We start from the raw sequence: 17,980 nt of genomic DNA on the forward strand, positions 1-17,980 counted from the left end.
AGGCAGCCTAAGTAAGGCCATGGTGATCCAACAGGTGGGCAGCAGGACACGGCTGGCAGCCAACCTGCTAGAAAGGAGAAGAGATAGCCACTGTGAGGACAAAAAGCAGGTGAGGCTCCCTTAGCTCCTCCCAGTCTGGGCTCCCTTAGCTCCTCCCAGTCTGGGCTCCCTTGCCTCCTCCCAGTCTGGGCTCCCTTGCCTCCTCCCAGTCTGGGCTCCCTTGCCTCCTCCCAGTCTGGGCTCCCTTAGCTCCTCCCAGTCTGGGCTCCCTTGCCTCCTCCCAGTCTGGGCTCTCTTAGCTCCTCCCAGTCTGGGCTCCCTTAGCTCCTCCCAGTCTGGGCTTCCTTAACTCCTCCAGACAGAAGGGGAAGCTCCACCTCAGTGATGGGCCTTCAACCCAACTCTCCCTGCAACCCAGCTGTGAAGGCCAGTAGAGAGGCTGAAACAATGACTAGTAGTTCTGTCTCATTGTTGCCAGTGAATAGACATGCTCCAGAAGGGCAGGCTTTTTTGCTCCATTTCCTGTTCTCAGATGGTATTGGTACATAATGTTCAATGCAAGAATAAACTTTAAAAAAAAACAGGAGAATATGCCCAAATGGCAGAACTCGCGTCAAAGAGGAAACTATGAATACTTATGTGCACAGCATGGTACTTTCCATCCAACCCCTCTTCTACCACTGACAACATTCCTGAGAGGCAGCTACTATCAACCTCTTTCACATGTGGGTAAACTGAGGTTCAGGAAGGCAAAAATGGCTTGTTGAAGGCCATGTAGCTGGGAGGATTTGCCAGAGGCAGGATTGGAAAATAGGGCCATCGGATTCCAGAACCTTTAGCCAGGGTCAGTTACTGACTGCCCTCATCTGCCTCCCGGGGGAGAGTGAGAGAGTGATGAATACAAGGCTGTGAAGACCACTACCCTTGCTCATGTGGAAAAGGGGGTGATTTTCAACTGAGAACAATAAGAAGCCATTGAAGCAGTTTAGCCTGGGTAGCAAATGGCATATCTACAGATGCTTTTTTTAAAGATCTGTTGACTTGTTCATTCTGACGTGTTGGGCCTATAGCACAGTAGGAGCTTTGAGGGCCAGACATCACACTGCAGCTTTTCCTAAAAAGGGTCACATGGCTATCTAACTCCATAAATTTTAGGGGGAAATATATTTAAATGGTTCCATGGTCCTTCCATTTGGAAAACAATGCATATCCTAGCCCCTTCTTGGAGACTGACATTCACATTTATACAACAAAGGCTCTGAGAAGTCTTGTAGCAAGGAAACCCATTTATCTTTGTACCACTGAATCTCTGTCTTAGGCTGGGTTCTCTAGAGAAGCAAAACCAGTGAAGCATATTATGTGTATATATAGGAAGAAAATTATATCAAGAAAATGGGCCACATAGTTGTTGAAGTGGGCAAGTTCACATGCAGGCAGGTTCCAAGTCTGAGGGTCATATATTTGACTGGATATTTTTCCAGACGCATATAGCTGCAGGGGCTGATGAACCCAAGATTGTCAGGAATACCACAAGCTGGTGGCTGCAAAGGCAATTTAACTCAAGATCAATAGTTCAGGCTTCTGATTGCAGAGGGAATTAATCTAAGGAAGGAATCAATCCAATGGCTGGCTGCTGACAATTCCCAAGACTGGTAGGCCATATGCAGGCCATTGGCTCAAGTCCACAGAACCAAAGGTTGATGAGCCAAATACAGGATACAGACCCAGCCAAAAGCAAGCCAACTTTGCCACAGGGTCCACTTATACTGTAACAAGCCAAACCCCCCAGGAAAGTTCTTTTCAATTGATTATAGCAGGCCTGTGATCTGAGTAAGGGCATTTCCTCCCCTCTAGTCTCTTTGCAACTGATAGGCTGTTCATCTCATAGGCTGTTCATCATTACGGATGCAATTGCATTGTGCTCAGTCACATCATGGGGAATTACTAAATCCCAACTGCCAGATCCCTGAGAATCCTAACCCAGTCGAGCTAACACAAAACCTATTATAATCTCCCAAATTATTCAGCCACAGAGCCCCTATTTTCCCTTTTCAAAAGATCTCTCAAGATATTTCAAAATTTATTTCACAGATGAAGAAACTGAGGCTTAGAGAAAGAAAAAGAATGATCCTCCCACAAGTCACAAGATAGCACCAGCAATGGTCAAAAATCTAATTCACATTCTTCCTTTCATCGCACATAGCGCATAGCACAGAATGGGCATGGAGCCCAAAATGAAAACTCAGTGATATTACTGATGAAAAGAAAACAAAAAGCTAGGCAGTACGTTGATAGACAAGGGATTAAATAATTGAAGACAAACCAGACTTCGGAATATTCATCAGTCATTAGAAGGAACAAACTGGCCCTGTGTCTCTGACATGAAAAGGTTGTCAGGAGACAGTGGTTTTCAAAGTCCTTATCCTCAGTTGATCTTTGACAAAGGGTCACGACATATGAAATGGAGACGAGATAGTCTCTTTAACAAACAGTGCTGCCAAAACTGGATATCCATCTGCAGAATAATGAAACAGGACTAAGATCTCACATCAGATACAAAAACAAACTCAAGGTGAATTAAACACCTGTTGTTGCTAGATGCCATCCAGTTAATTCCAACTCAGTAACTCGATGCACCGCAGAATGGAACACTGCCCAGCCCTGTGCGGGCTCCCAATTGTTCTTCCCTTTGAGCCCGTTGCTGCTGCCACTGTCCCAATCCTTCTTCGCTGCCCTTCAACATGTCCAAAGGATATGAGGTGAAATATCACCAACCATGTCTCGAAGGAGCACTCTTGCCACCCTTCTTCCAAGACAGATTTGTTTATCCATTTGGCATCCCATGATACTTTCAATATTCTCCTCCAACATCATCATTCAAACACTCGGATTCTTCTTCAGTCTTCCTGATCCCATATCCAACTTTCACGTGCATATGAGGTGACTGAAACTGTGTCTTGAGTCCAGCGCACCTTATTCCTCAAAGCAACCTCCTTACTTTTCAGATAGGAGCTGGAAACACAGGGAATTCAGGACAGATAAATCCCTCAGGACCAGTGGCAAGAGTGGTGATACCGGGAGGGTGGAGCGAAGGTTGGGTAGCAAGGGGAACCGATGACAAGGATCTACATATAACCTTCTCTCTGGGGGACGGACAACAGAAAAAAATGAGTGAAGGGAGATGTCGGGCAATGTAAGATATGACAAAATAATAATTTATAAATTATCAAGGGTTCATGAGGGAGAGGAAAGTGGGGAGGGAGGGGGGAAAATGAGGAACTGATACCAAGGACTTAAGTAGAAAGCAAATGTTCTGAGAATGATGATGGCAACAAATGTGCAAACGTGCAGGACACAATGGATGTATGTATGGATTGTGAGAAGCATTGTACGAGCCCCCAATAAAATGATTTTAATAAAAAACAACTTTAACGAAGTCTTGCATAGCAGTTTTACCCAATGCAATGAGTCACTTTATCTCTTGACTTTCACGAGCATTGATTGGGATCCAAGCCAGACAAAATTCTTGACAACTTCAATCTTTTCTCCATTTCTCATGATGTTCCCCAATAGTTCAGTCGTGAAGATTTTCGTCTTCTTTACATTGAGCTGTAGTCCAAACTGAAGGCTGCGGGCTTTTATCTTCAGCAGTAAGTGCTTTAAGTCCTCTTCGCTTTCAGTGGACAAAGTTGGGTTATCTACATGTGGCAGGTTAAGTCTTCCTGCTATCCTGATGCCACTTCGTCTTCATTTTATTCAGCTTCTCTGATTATGTTTGTTGCACAGATTGTGTAAGTATGCTGAAAGGATACAACCCTGATGCACACCTTCTCGATTTTAAACCATGTAGTAGTATTCCCTCGTTCTACTTGCACAATTGCTTCCTGATCTAAGTACAAGGTCCACATGAGCACAATGTCTTGTTCTGGAATTACCGTTCTTCTCAAGTCTATCCACAGTTTGTTATGATCTACACAGTTAAATGTGTTGGCATAGTCAATGAGACACAAGTAAACATCTTTCTGGTGTTCCCTGATTTAAAACCCATTTGACATCAGCAATGACACCCCTAGCTTCACATCCTCCTCTGAATACAGCGTGGACCTCTGGGAGCTTGCTGCCCCTGTAGCGCTACAACCATTGTGGGATGATCTTCAGCAAAATCTTACTTGTATATGATATTAATGATATTGCTCTATAATTTGAGCATTCTGTGGGGTTACCTTTCTTTGGAATGGTAAAAATATGTATCTCTGCCATCGGTTAGCCAAACAACTGTCTTCCAAATTTCTGGACATAGATGAGTAAATGCACCCAGTGCTTCATCAGCTTGTTGAAATGTTTCATTTGATATCCCATCGATTTATGAAAGCTTGTTTTTGGCTAATACTTTCAATGCAGTTTGAACTTATTACTTGGTTCTTACTCATAAGTTATCTCCTGAAATAGTAGAGTGTTGACTGATTCTTCTGGTACAGGGGCTCTGTATATTCATTCCATCTTCTTTTTATGCTTCTTGCATCATTCAATATTTTGCCCATAGAATCCTTCAGTAGTGCAACTTGAGGCTTGATTTTTTTTTTCAATTAATTCTTTTGGTTTAAGATATGCTGACTGTGTTTTTCCTTTTTGGTTTTCTAACTTTAGGCTGTTAACATTCCATTATAATGTTTTTACTTTGTCTTCTGAAAATCACTTTGCCCTTTTCTTTCTTATCATTTTAATGACCTTTGGCTTTCTTCATGAATAATGTTCTTGACATCATCCCACAGTTCATCAGGTCTTCTGTCATAAGTGTTCAATGTAGCATTGTAAAACCTAGGGCTGTGGAAATTATCAATGGAAAAATAATGACAAATATAGAATCCCTGCTACATGGCAAAAATACACTACCAATGATAACTGAAAACAAATAAACACCAGAAGACAAGCTACATAATGGAGACCTGCTAAAAATTAGACACTACGTGCATCGAAATATTTCACCAAAAGAGTACAAAAAGAACCTATAGATTGGGAAGAAAATTTTGGCAATGGCATATTGTACGAGCCACTAATCTCTAAAATGTATAGAAAATGTCAACACCTTAAGAAAAAGACAAGACTCTAACAAGATGGCAAACTAAGCAGACACACTCCACAGACTCTACAACAAAGACACAAAGACCAACTGAAACACATTTAGATGATAATCTTAGAAACCTGAATTTTACTGGAAAGGATAGAAAAGTAGATTGAATGTTGTGGTAGTTGGATGATTTCATGTCAAAGAGACTCTTCTTGCTTAGGTTGTAATCAAACCCGCCAATCAAGTAAAAGCTTGATGACAACTTTTTGGGAGTGTAGCCTTATTATGAGAGTGAGGGATTCTGGGAACAGCCTCTTTCTCTGCCACTTTGTCTTCCTCCTTGCTGGGACTTCACTGGGACTCTGTATGGCCCCATGTGGGTCACCCCACCCTGAGAGCAGTCGACACCCTGCTTTGTTTAAACCAAAGTTAGACCCACGTAGCTCTGCACCCACCAGTCAGTGATCTTCCTGCATTCTACATCACCAGCCTGCAGCTCTGTGAGTCTGAAGCCCAACTACCACTGGATCTATGGACGTGAGTTGGACTGGGCTGGAGTGCCTTCTTGATGCAAAATTGCTTTTTAATATAAAGTTCTTTCTTCTACATGGATGAGTGTCCTTGGATTTATTTCTCTAGACAAGTCAGCCTAAGCCAAGAAGTTTAACAAAAGTGGTAAACAAATGGGTGCATTTTCAGCTAGTCTATATTTTGATCAGTATTGTTCAAGACAGCTGTCTGATAACACAAATGGCTTGCAAAGATGTAAGGAGAAAGCAACTGTGCTCGCACAGGTAAGTCATACCCATACCTCCTACAGCCCCACCTACTGGTCAAGGGCAACTATCCACTCTTTATTACCTGATTGGTAGACAATCAGCAGACAATATCAGCAAAACCCAGCCACATGTGCTGCATACCAGAGAACAATTCTGCCACACCCACAAGGAGATAGGTGGTGAGTGGCTAAGAACACACCAACATACAGCCATACAGTCATCAAATAAATACAACAACACTACAATGCCGTGAACATAGATCACTTTAGTTCACACAGGGAAACAAAACAAAGTACCTCAAACAGGTGACCAAAAGACAAAGCCAGAAGAGTTTCCTGAGGAAGAAATGGTGTTCAAACGAAGTGGCAAAGAGTTCAAAAGAATGATACTTAAGTACTTTCAATGGATAGGGATAAGGTTGAGAAAATTACAGATTCAACCAAGGAAAGGACAAGGGGGACATGTTAGAAGAATTCAGGAAAGCACTACAAGAACAGTATGTCAAAATAAATGAAAACTTAGAAACTATACAAGAATAGCACATAAAAATCCAGAAGATTAATACCATGATTTCTGAGAGATATAATATAATTAGAGGATTGGAAAGGTACCTTAGGGAGTTTGAAAACAAACCTCTCAATGCTAATCTACTTGAGGTATGATTTTTAAAAATCCAAAGAAAGTCTAAGAATTAATGTGGGACATCATCAAGAAGCATAACACATGCAATTGGAATACTAGAACAGTAAGAGACCAAAAAAGCACAGCTAAAATTGTCAAAAATTCGTGGAAGAAAATTTCCCTGGTATCCTGGAATGCATCCCCTAATATGTATTCAAGAGGCTAAACAAGCCCAAACAGGAAATGTAGCAAAAGAAAATCACCAAGACATATTACAATCAAACTTTCCAAAACGAAAGACAAGAAAATAATCCTGAGTAAAGAGAAATCAATAATACTAGCTTCTAATTTTCAGCAGAAACCGCACAGGCAAGAAGACAATGGGATGCCATATATAAAACTCTGAAAGGGAAAAAGAATTCCAATTAAAAATTACACATTCAGAAAAATCATTCTCCAAATGTGATGGCAAAATTAGGACACTCCCAGATAAGCATAAATTTGTAAAAGCCAGACCAACGTCATACTAAAGGGACTTCTTCAAGCAGAAAACAAACAACAGCAGATAACAACTTGATATTAATATACATGACATCGCCCAGTAGTCAACTCAGATATGAACGTATCTAAAGTAAAGCAAACCTCACTACCATCACGTCAGTATTGACTCATATTGACCCTATGGGAAAGCTGTATCTTCCTCCCTCAGAGTAGCTGGTGGTTTTGAACTGGTGACCTTGTGGTAGCAACTCAACACATATGCCACCAGGTCTTCAAAACAAACCTACAATATTGAAAATATGAAACCAGAGATATAATTTTGTAACAAAACAATTACAAAGTAAAAATAATTACAAAGTAAAAAACACTACTTCTCTATCAGTTTGCTGTACTGTGGTGGCTTGTGTATTGAAGACACATTGAAACAACTAAGCCGATGGACCATACAAACACCAGTCTCAAGGCTAAGACCAGAAGAACTAGATGGTGCCCAGCTACCTTTACCTACTAAAAGGGATCATATAGAAGATCCTGGATTAAGTGAAAGAAAATCTTTAACAAAATCCAAAATCATGCTTTGAAACTGATTTGGGTAGCAATTGTACAATACTGCTTGACATGATTGAACAACGTGAATAGTATGATGTCTAGATTAGCTTCTAATAAAATGGTTTGTGGATAAAAATCAAAATCATAAAAAATACTAAACTTAATTATCAGCTAGAAACTGGTGAAACCCCTAAGACTAGGCCCCTTAGGCAATCAATGTTCAGCCCAACAACAGACAAGTTTATAAAGGTAACATTAACGCTAGAGAAGGATGCATCAATTAGAATATTCAACCCTTGTAGCTCAAAGGGGCAACATTCACACAAGGACAAAGTCAAGAAAGAAGCAGGAATTAAAACAAGAAGGTTGGGGAGGAAGTGGAATAAGTGATGGTGCATTGAGGAAACTGCAATGGAGTTGAAACGAAACCTGGACAAACTGTTGAATGCAAAACTGATAGTCTGCTCTGTAAAGTTTCATGTAATTCACAATAAAAGTTTTTCAATTAAAAATGTGGGTGACATGAACAGGCACTTCACCAAAGAACACCCTCGGGAAGCCAATAAACACATGAAAAATGTGAATGATCATTAGTCATTGAAGAGAAGTGCAGATCAAAACAGCAATGAGACAGCTCACTGCAGCACTAATCAGAGCTCTTTCTTCTTGTTTGTTTTAATGTTGGTGAGGGTATGGAGAGACTATAACCTCCTTACGCTATTAGTGGACTATAAATAGTGTAACCACTGTGGAAAATCCCTAAATTATTGGAAGTACAAATGCTATATAAACTAGCAATCGCACTACTAAGTATGTATGTTAGAGAAATAAGAGCTATGACATGAACAGATACATGCACACCCATGTTCACCTCTTCTGACATCCACTTTGATTTTTTCCTTCTTTCCTGGCCCTTTGCTTTCTTCAGGAGTGGTGTTCGCCATGGCCTCCCACAGCTCATCAGGTCTTCTGTCCTTACTCTTCAATGCATCAAATCTGTTCTTGAAATGTTTTCCAAATTCAGGGGGGATATTTTGACTCTCGTGGACTTGTTTTAATTTTCTTCGCCTTCAACCTGAACTTAATATGAGAAATTGATGGTCTGTTCCACGATCTGCCCCTGGCCTTCATTTAGCTGCTGATATTGAACTTCTCCATTATCTCTTCCCACATATTAGTCTATCTGATTTCTGTATCTCCTATCTGGAGATAGTCCCTTTTTATGTTGTTAGAAAAAGGTATTTGCTATAAACAAGCCACTGGTGTTACAAAATTCTTTTTTGTTTGAGATGAACTTGTTTGTCACTAAAGATTCCAAATCCATTTCAATCTTCCCTTTCTTCTTCATTTTTTTTAAGCCATTTAAACCACTCTTTAGGTCTGAGGGATAAGAAATCTGGAGGGAATTTGGGGGGGCGTTTAAACAAGCATAATGTGTAGATATGTGTGGATATAGAAATGTGTGTATAGATATGTGTATCTGTTGCAACACAGCCATCTCAATAAATGAAATCAACAAAATCCTGTTAAACATTCTGTTTTGTTTTATTTTCCACCACCCCTTCCCTCCTCTCTCCCTATTCTCACTCTCTTCCCTGGCCTCCTTATAGTATTTAAAATCGTGTCTATTGGTGTATAAACCACATCTCTTCTTTGTTTTTCCCTATAACAATAGTGACATTAAATATTTATCTTTGTAAGAGTGGTTGAGTTTGCTAAGCATAACGTTCTCAAGTTTTGTCCATGTCTTGCAGTGCTTAAGAGTTGTCATTGATTTTTACTGTCTAGCAAAATTCGATCAAGTGATCTCCAGCTTCGTTTCTATCCCCCAAAACCTATTTTCCAATTATTGCCCTTTCTCTTTGTTCCAACTTTTGCATTCCAATCACCAATAATTATCAATGCTTCTTGATTACATGTTTGATCAATTTCAGACTGAAGAGGTTGGTAAAATTCTTCACTTTCTGCATCATTGGTTTCACTGGTTGGGGCATAACTTTGAAGAATAATTACATTGATGGGATTTCCTTGCATGCAGACAGATATTATCCTATCATGGGCAGCATTGTGCTTCAAGGTCTATCTTGATATGCTTGTTTTGATGATGAATGCCATGCCATTCCTCTTTAATCTGTCGGTTCTGACATAGTAAAGCATGTGGTTGTCTGATTCAAATGGTCATACCAGTCCATGTCAGCTCACTAATACCTAGGATTTGTATCTTGTACATTCCATTTCATGTTTGACAACTTTCAATTTTCCCACATTCATACTTCATTCATTCCAACTTCCAATTATTAATTGACTTTTTCAGCTCTTTGTTCTAATTATGAGTCATGCTCCATGAGCAAATGAAAGTCTCACAGGCTTTGCTCCATCCACATCATGATGGTCAACTACTTTGAGAAGGCAGCGCTTCCTCAATCATACTTTGAGTGCCTTCAGACCTGAGGGGCCTACGTCAGGCACTCTCTAACAGTGTGGTGTTTCTGGTCATTAATATTTCAGCAATTGACCAGTTTTCAGTGGCTAATTCCTCTTAAGTGGACAACCTATTTCTTCTTTGTAGTTGCTTCTTAATCTGAAGCTCTGAATTCACTTTGGTTGACCCTGCTGGTATATGAAACATCAGTGATGTAGCTTCCAGTATCACAGCCCCACAAGCCACCACGGTACAACAAACTGACAGACATGTAGTGGTTCTTACACACACACACACACACACACACACACACACACACGAGACCTGGTGGCATAGTTACTTGCAACTTGGGCTGCTAGTCTCAAGGTCAGCAGTTTGAAACCACCAGCCACTCCTCAAGAGAAAAAGGAGGTGTTCTACTCCAGGAAAGAGTTGTGATCTCGGAAACCACGGGGCACAGTTCTACTGTGTCCTATAGGATCTCTATATGTTGGAACCGACTCAATGGAGTTGAGTATGAATGAGATGTGTGTGTGTGTGTGTGTGTTTATCTTGTGAAAGAAGCAAGTTTTTAAAAAATAATTGTCTTAATTTCAATATTAGGAAGCAAAAATAGAACAAAGGAAAAACAGCTAAAAAGATTGATAGTACCAGCATTAATAAAGATGTGAAACAGCTAGACCTCTCTTGCATTGTTGGCAGAAATTTAAAAAATGGTAGAAACGCTTTGGAAAAGAATTAAGAAGTTTCTTATAAAGCTAAACCAACCTTTACCACATGACCTATCAGTTCATTTCTGGATATTAACCTAAGAGAAGTGAGACTATTCATCTGCAGGTACTTTGGACATGTTATCAGAAGACTAGTCCCTGGAGAAAGACATCACACATAGTAAAGTAGAAAGGCAGCCAAAAAGAGGGTGGCCCTGGACAAGACAGACGGACACAAAGGCTGTGACCATGGCCTCAAGCATAACAGTTTTGAGGATGGCACAGTACTGGGCGGTGTTTTGTTCGGTTGTACATAAGGTCACTGTGAGCTGGAAACGACTAGGCAATACCTACCAGCAACAACAGCCACATAAAGACTTTTATTAAAAACTTTCGTGGTAACAAAATATTTATATTTTAACAATCTTCATGTGTACAGTTTTGTGGCATTGAATATGTTCATCATGTTTCAACCACCGCCACTCCTCAGTTTTCCCTGCACTCTTATCGCCCAGAGCTTGCCCCGCATGTGCTCAAGGCAGCTGTATTCACAATAGCCAAGTTCATCCTGGAGGCTGGAGGCAACCCAAAAGCCCATCAACAGGTAAACAGATGAATGGTGGTACACTCCCGCAATAATAAAGCTGTTCTGCAGTACAAACGAGCGCACCAAAGTATAGAGTCAGCTTAAAAACATTTTGTGGAGAAAAAAGAAGCCAAACATAAAAGGGTATATACTGCTGATTCAATTCCTATAATGTTACACAAGAGGCAGGACACCCCATAGTAAGAGACAGCGGCTCTGTAGGTCCCTCTACTGGGGTGGGCAGGCGGGGAATGGACTGCAATGTGCAAAGACGGTCTAGGTCTTGACTGGCGTGGAACTCCTCCAGTGAGGACGTACACATATGCAAAAACTCATCAAGCCACGCTTCCACTGTGCGTTTCCTGTCTGTCAATCATACTGCAGTGAGGCTGAGGCTCTAAAACATGAGTTCCCACCACAAGGTGTCAATGCAAGGCGAGAAGCGAGAACACAAGAGGCTCTTCCTTCTTGTGCGGGTGGAAGGAGGAAATCGCACCCTACATGGCAGCGGATTGATTGCTGTGCTATCTATGTGTGCCCGGAGGTGGGGGGGGAGTATGCAGATGTGATTTTAAAGAGCCCTGGTAGCGTAGTGGTTACACACTGGCTGCTACCCACAAGGTGGGCAGTTTGAAACCACTGGCAGCTCCATGGGAGAAAGCCTTATCTTTCTGCTCCCGTTAAGAACCCTACTCTCAGAAACCCACGGGGCAGGTCTATCCTACCCTCCAGGAGCTGGCATCAACTTGATGACAGGTTTGTTTGTCTTTTTCACACGTGATTCTGAGGACTACAAAAAGTGAATCTCTAAAAAACCACCTTACAGCCTGCTCTGCTTGTCCCCAGGTGAGGTGAGCAGAGAGAGTCTGCCCTCCAGGACTTCACTCTGTTCCCCCTCTCTCTCTCTCTGCCCCCAGTCGCTGTTGGCATTGCTGGCGTTGGTGCTGTACTTGGGCACATGGATATCAGGTGAACATTCTGGAGTCCCTGAGAGGGAGGGACTGAGGCCACACCGAGCGGGGAAGGGTATTTTAGAGATGGCTGAAAGCCAAGGCAGCCTCCATACACTGCCTTCTCCTTCTCCTCTTCATTCCATTGGGATGATCCCCCACGCTTATTACTGCGCTCACTCATATTCCCTGATTGAGAGGAGATGCTTGTGCCTCTTTCAGGAAGAAGCTGGGAGGTGTCAGAAAGGATCAGCGAATGTCACTACTCTCCGAATGCTGTGGCTACCAAGGTAACATGGACAGGAAGGTGCTAGAGGGGACAAGTATGGGCTGAGGAAATCTGAGATGGCTTCCCAGAGGAGGTGTCATTGGTGAGCCGGGTCTTGAAGGATAAGTAGGAGCTGGTCAGTTAGAGAAAGTGGATGAATACATGTACAGAGGCCCAGGGGACTCCTCAAGGCTAGTGGCACTGTTCACTCCTGAGGAAGCTCAAAATGCACCTTCGATGTCTGCCTTTCAGGGGCTTGAATACCAGGCAAATGACAGCTCAGAAGTGCCGGCCAAGTTCATCAAGCACTGGCTGAAGGATAACTTGCATATTCTCTTGGAGAAGCTGGAGGAAGAGCTGCGTGAGCTAGAGCAGTGGGTCCGGGACCTGGAGGGGTGGCTGGATGTGCTGCTGGGAGAGGCTTACCTGGAGGAGTCCTGCTCCACCCTCAAACGGCACTTGTAAGGGCCTGGAGCTGGGCCCTGGAGCAGAGGCGACAAGAGACAGGAGCTCCTCTAATTAGGTAGGCAATCAGATATGGTTGTGCCAATCAGGAAAATAAAGTCGCTGGGAAAGTACGGTAGGTCTGCTGTCGGTACCACTGCTGATTCTTAAACATGATTCACACAGCTGCAGGAGGCCCAAGTCCTGCCCGCACCGACCCTCGAACAAAACTTCCTGCCTCACCTTGGGAAAAGCACAGTTTCAAGGTCCATCTTCACCAGTTACCAGCTCTGAAACTACGGGCAAATTTCCTGAACTGCTCTGGGACTCGATACCCTCATTGGAAAACATCCGAGAAGTAAACTTTGCCTCCTAGGGCGCAGCTGTGCACATTCACACCCTGTGTCAGGCATCCACCCAAAACGCACTGCCATCTCACAGCGACCCGACAGGACAGGATGGTTTCAAACTGCTGACCTTGAGATTAACAGCCCGACACAGCTCACTGCACCTCCAGGGCTCTGTCTGGCACATAGAACCAACAAAAGCCCCGTGCCTTCAGGTTGACCCCATGATGTCAGAGTAGCACTGTGCTCCACAGTTTGCAGTGGCTGATTTTCCAGAGGGAGATCACCAGGCCTTTCTTCCAGGGTGCTGTTGGGGGGACCCAAACCTCCAACAGTTCAGTTAGCAGCTGAGCACATAAGCTGCTCGTATCTCTCAGGGGTTCCATCTAGTAGGTCCCTAATAAGAGACCTAATAATAATAATAATTCCTTTTCTCTCTTCCCTGGAAGTTAACAGGACCCTGGTTGTAAACAGGAGGGTTATTCATGGGCCTGATAACCAACAGGTCATCAGTTCAAAATCCCCAGCCTCTCCCTGGGAGAAAGACGAGACTTTCTACTCCCATAAAGAGTTACAGTCTCAGAAACCCACCTGGGAAGTTCTACGCTGTCCAATGGAGACAGAGTGTGTGGCAACTCAGCATTCTGACATTGCTGGCGGAAGTAAGCTGGGAAGACTCCTGAGCAGGAAGCTTTGGCAAGAGTTAGCAAACTCACAAAGGCATTTACCCTTTGACCCAGAATGCACTTCAGGGAATTTAGCCCACATGGGCTTACACGTGTATGAAATTACACAGGTGCAAGGTCACTCTCCCTAGCTCCTTCTGAATAGCAGAAGAGTGGAAACAACTCAAATGGTATCCCTAGGTCATTGGTTAAATAAATGGGGGTGCATCTAAACAATGGGGGCTCACGCAGCTATCTGTAAAAGAGAATGAAGAAAGCTTCCATCTGCTGGTAGGAAACTCTGAAAGACACGTTGCCAAATGTAAACAGCAGGGGGTGGAGAGAAAGGGGAAACGGAATAAAAGTCTGTCATTTGTTGTTGTTGTTGTTGTTGTTGTTGTTGTTGTTGATACCACAATGACGATGATGATGATGACAAACAAGCCTGAAAACAAACTGTGGGCACATGCAACACTGGAATGACAGGGTTGAGAGTGGGCAGGTGAGGGACAAGAGGAGAGGGAAACAGTTCACTGTTTATTTTATCTATTTTCTTGCCTTTAAACTATGTAACAACGTCATGCCTTCTAATACTTTAAAAAAATAAATCTATTTTTGAACAAGCAAAAATAGCAAAGTTTCTATAACAGAACCATGATGACTTTAACTTTTTCAAAAATTATGCCCAGAGAAAACTCCTCTTCCAATTAATTTGTTCGGAATCAACAACAATGATTTTATCTACACAGTGTCCCCTTTGTCCTTTCTCTCCGGGAAACTTGGAGTTCAGTGGTTCTGATTATAGAAATTACACAACCTTCCGATTTTTTTATTATTTATTCTCCCCTTTCTATGATCTTTTCGCTTTAATAACATTATCATACATGGACCATTTATTAGAGTCACTTCCTGGCTTTGCAAAATTCCAGTTAAAATAAACTCTGAGATGATCTGATTTACAGGAGCGGCACAGTGATCAGCTTGCAGGAAAGAAGTTTCCTATTGTGAAGGTTTGTCGAGAGGTTAGAACCAGAATTTTTTTTTTTCTGTCTTGCAATGACGTCGAGAAGAGTTCTATAAGATGCAGCTGAGTGCAATGTTCTTGTATTTATATTTACATGTTACACACATTGTAGCTGCACACGTGAAACCACGTAATACGTATGTGCTCTGAGGTGTTTTTTAAGAGATTTCAGGGGTAACTTTTGTGGGAAATTGAGGACCTGGAAGAGAGTTATGAGGCCAATTCTCTATGCGCATAATTAAGAGTCTGGAAGGCCGACTCTGGAGGAGGAAGGCCTTCACAGTCGTAAGTTAGAGATGACTCCCAGTCACAGTCTGACTACTAATCATCCCCACAATATCCCCCCATAATAGTGCTACTACGTTTGGGTTTTGTTTTTGTTTTTAATTAAAAGATCATTTTATTGCAGACTCTCACAGCTGTTATAACAATCCATACTTCAATCGTATCAAGCATATTTGTACATATATTGCCATCATCATTTTCTAAACATTTACTTTGTATTGAGCCCCTGGTATCAGAATCGTGCTACTTTAAAGATGCCCCTCACAAGCATACGGCTGCTCTCCATGCACCTCAATCTACCTGCCTCTGACAACAAACAAACTCTATTGTTTTCCTCACTCAAAGGGCAGTGGACTCCCCTCTGCCTGCCCCCATTACTGGTCTCTGGTTGCTCCCCTAATGAGATTCTCAGATGAAGACACTGCCCACCTTGTGATGTGTGTGATTGGCAGGGCCAGCAGGACCTAAGTCTGTTGGAGAATACATTCCCTCTCTTTCTCGCTCCTGACTTCTGGAAAGGTGAGCACCCTGCACACTTTGCCTATTTTCCCTCAATGGCACAGCCACTCCTTAGGACCCTTTCACTCGTGAGGCTGGACCTCACACCTTTGATGCTAACATTGTCGATGATAAATAACTTGAACCCAAATTTAGCCTGAGCACACTAGACTTTAACCCCATCCCCAGCGCATCTGTATCTGTAATACATAGCTGGCTGTTGGTAGCAGTTGGCTCCGACTCATGGCAACCCGTGTACACAGAATGAGATGTTGCTTGTAATACGCCATCCTCGGGATTGTTGGGATGCTTGGGTCGATTTGGAGCCCCGCTCACTAGGAGTCAAAATCTACTCAATGGCAGTGAGTTTACTTTGTCTAGTTGCCCACTTCTGCTAGCTGCCAGTTCACATTTTCCAGGTCAAATTTGCTGGGTTGAGAGGGTACGAAGGAGCTGGAGATAGGGTTGGTCATCTCATTAGCTGGAGCTTCCTAGGCCATACCACGCTTCATGTCCTACTTACCTTTGGGTCGGCGAACTGGGGCAACCCTCTTAGATCCAAATCATGGGAGTCATGCTCAAAGGTCAGATCCCAGGATTGTGACAAGAAGCTGAGGGCGGATGAGATGGGAGTGCCCAACCACCAGAGTTACACAAACGAATGGGTCAGCCTGGTCAAGGACAAGATGAACCACTCGAGCGATGGCAGAATGTTTCACTCCCGTCCTTCAAGTCCTGGTCTGAAAGACACCACGTGACACACTTAAAAAGAAGAGTATGACCACTTTTAAAAACGTCTAAGGCTGTTAGAGTTTGAATGAGGTTAGCAAAGTGTTTCCTAGTTGAGTTATTAGAGGGCCTGTTTTCATATATATGTATTGGCAGAGTAGACTTCCCTTTGGGGAAGAAAATGTCTTTTGCTTGAAAAGGCAAATGCTCATGGGCCCTTTGCTTCATCCAGAAAGATTTATTGGGCTAAGCACGTGTCAGACACAAGACGTTTACAGGCTAGTAGGGTAAGCAAAAAGTGAATAAGCAGGAAGACTAGGAGACAATGTAATTTCAGAGTCAGAAAAGGAAGAGTGGAAAATGAGGAAAGCAATTAACAAGTTTCCCAGGCAAGAGATAGAGCTTGGCACAGAGTGGAGGCCTGGAAGCCAGGCAGAATCATGAGACAATTTGGAAGCCCCAAATCCATTTGCCAGGACCCCATGTGGATTAAGCCTCTGGTGACTCACCTTTGACCAAAGACCGGGTACATGAGCACCCTTGCTATCAGAGTGCATTGGAGAGTGAATTATTACAGAGGTAGATGGATTAAAATTTAACACCTTATCATTTGGTCTCTGTCTTGGCCCATTTTAACTTTGTTCTAGTTTTTATGGTTTTATACTTTCTTTTGTTTTATTTTGTCTTGTTGGGGTTTTGGGTTTGGTTTGGTTTGCTTTGCTTTTGTTTCATATGTTTTTCTGCATGTAAAATCCAGAACAGGTCAATCTATAGACAGTAACTGGATTACTGGTTCCTTAGGGGTGTGACAGGGGAGGTTGGGGGAAATGGGGAGCTAATGACAATGAGTACAAGACAGAAGGAACTGTTCTAAAGTGATGGTGGTGATATTGCACAACTCTTTAACTCGATTGAACGATTTAATTGTACAATATGTGAATTATATGTCAATAAAAAATTTTTTTTACAGAGAGAGAGTTTGAAAATAGAATCAACAGGGCCTGCCAGTGGATGGGACTGGGGAGGCAGGTTTCGGCAGCTATTGGCCAGACCTCAGAACATCCTCTCTTTCCAGTAAAAAAGTTGAGCCATGACTTCGAGTCTTGATCCCTGTAGACCAGCGGTATTCTCTATTGAGAAGTCCTCACTTTATGGTTAAGTAATCACATGCCAATTAAATTTATTATGCAATAAATATTCATTACAGGCTACTGCACATAAGATACTGTGGTGGTTAATTTTATAAACCAGTTTGGTTGGCTAGGCTGTGGTGCCTTGCTGTCTGGTCAAACACTAGCCTGGGAGGTGCTATGAAGGTATTGACATGGAATTAGTAGTCCATCCGTTGACCGTACATGAAGCAGCTCACCTGCATCAGTGAGTGGGCCGCATCCTGTCGGTTGAAGACCTTCATGGACAAACAACTGGGGTTTCCCAAGGAGAAGGCATTCTGCCTCAAGACTTGAGACTGTAACATAGACAAGACTTCCAGAATTTCCAGACTATTACCTCACTTACAGATCCTAGACGTGCC

At 42.6% G+C, this 17,980-nt stretch overlaps 1 protein-coding gene across 1 annotated transcript; it reads left to right on the top strand.

Annotated features, from left to right (window-relative positions):
• The first annotated feature begins 19 nt into the window (after positions 1-19).
• SMIM23 (small integral membrane protein 23) lies at positions 20-12,919 on the top strand. Its single transcript, XM_075542724.1, has 5 exons — positions 20-109; positions 11,090-11,254; positions 12,154-12,205; positions 12,409-12,476; positions 12,707-12,919. Exons 1-5 carry the CDS (start codon positions 20-22, stop codon positions 12,917-12,919), a joined length of 588 nt encoding a protein of 195 aa, XP_075398839.1.
• The last annotated feature ends 5,061 nt before the right edge of the window (positions 12,920-17,980 follow it).

The sequence above is a fragment of the Tenrec ecaudatus genome, chromosome 2 (assembly GCF_050624435.1).
Source record: "Tenrec ecaudatus isolate mTenEca1 chromosome 2, mTenEca1.hap1, whole genome shotgun sequence".
Lineage (NCBI taxonomy): Eukaryota > Metazoa > Chordata > Mammalia > Afrosoricida > Tenrecidae > Tenrec > Tenrec ecaudatus.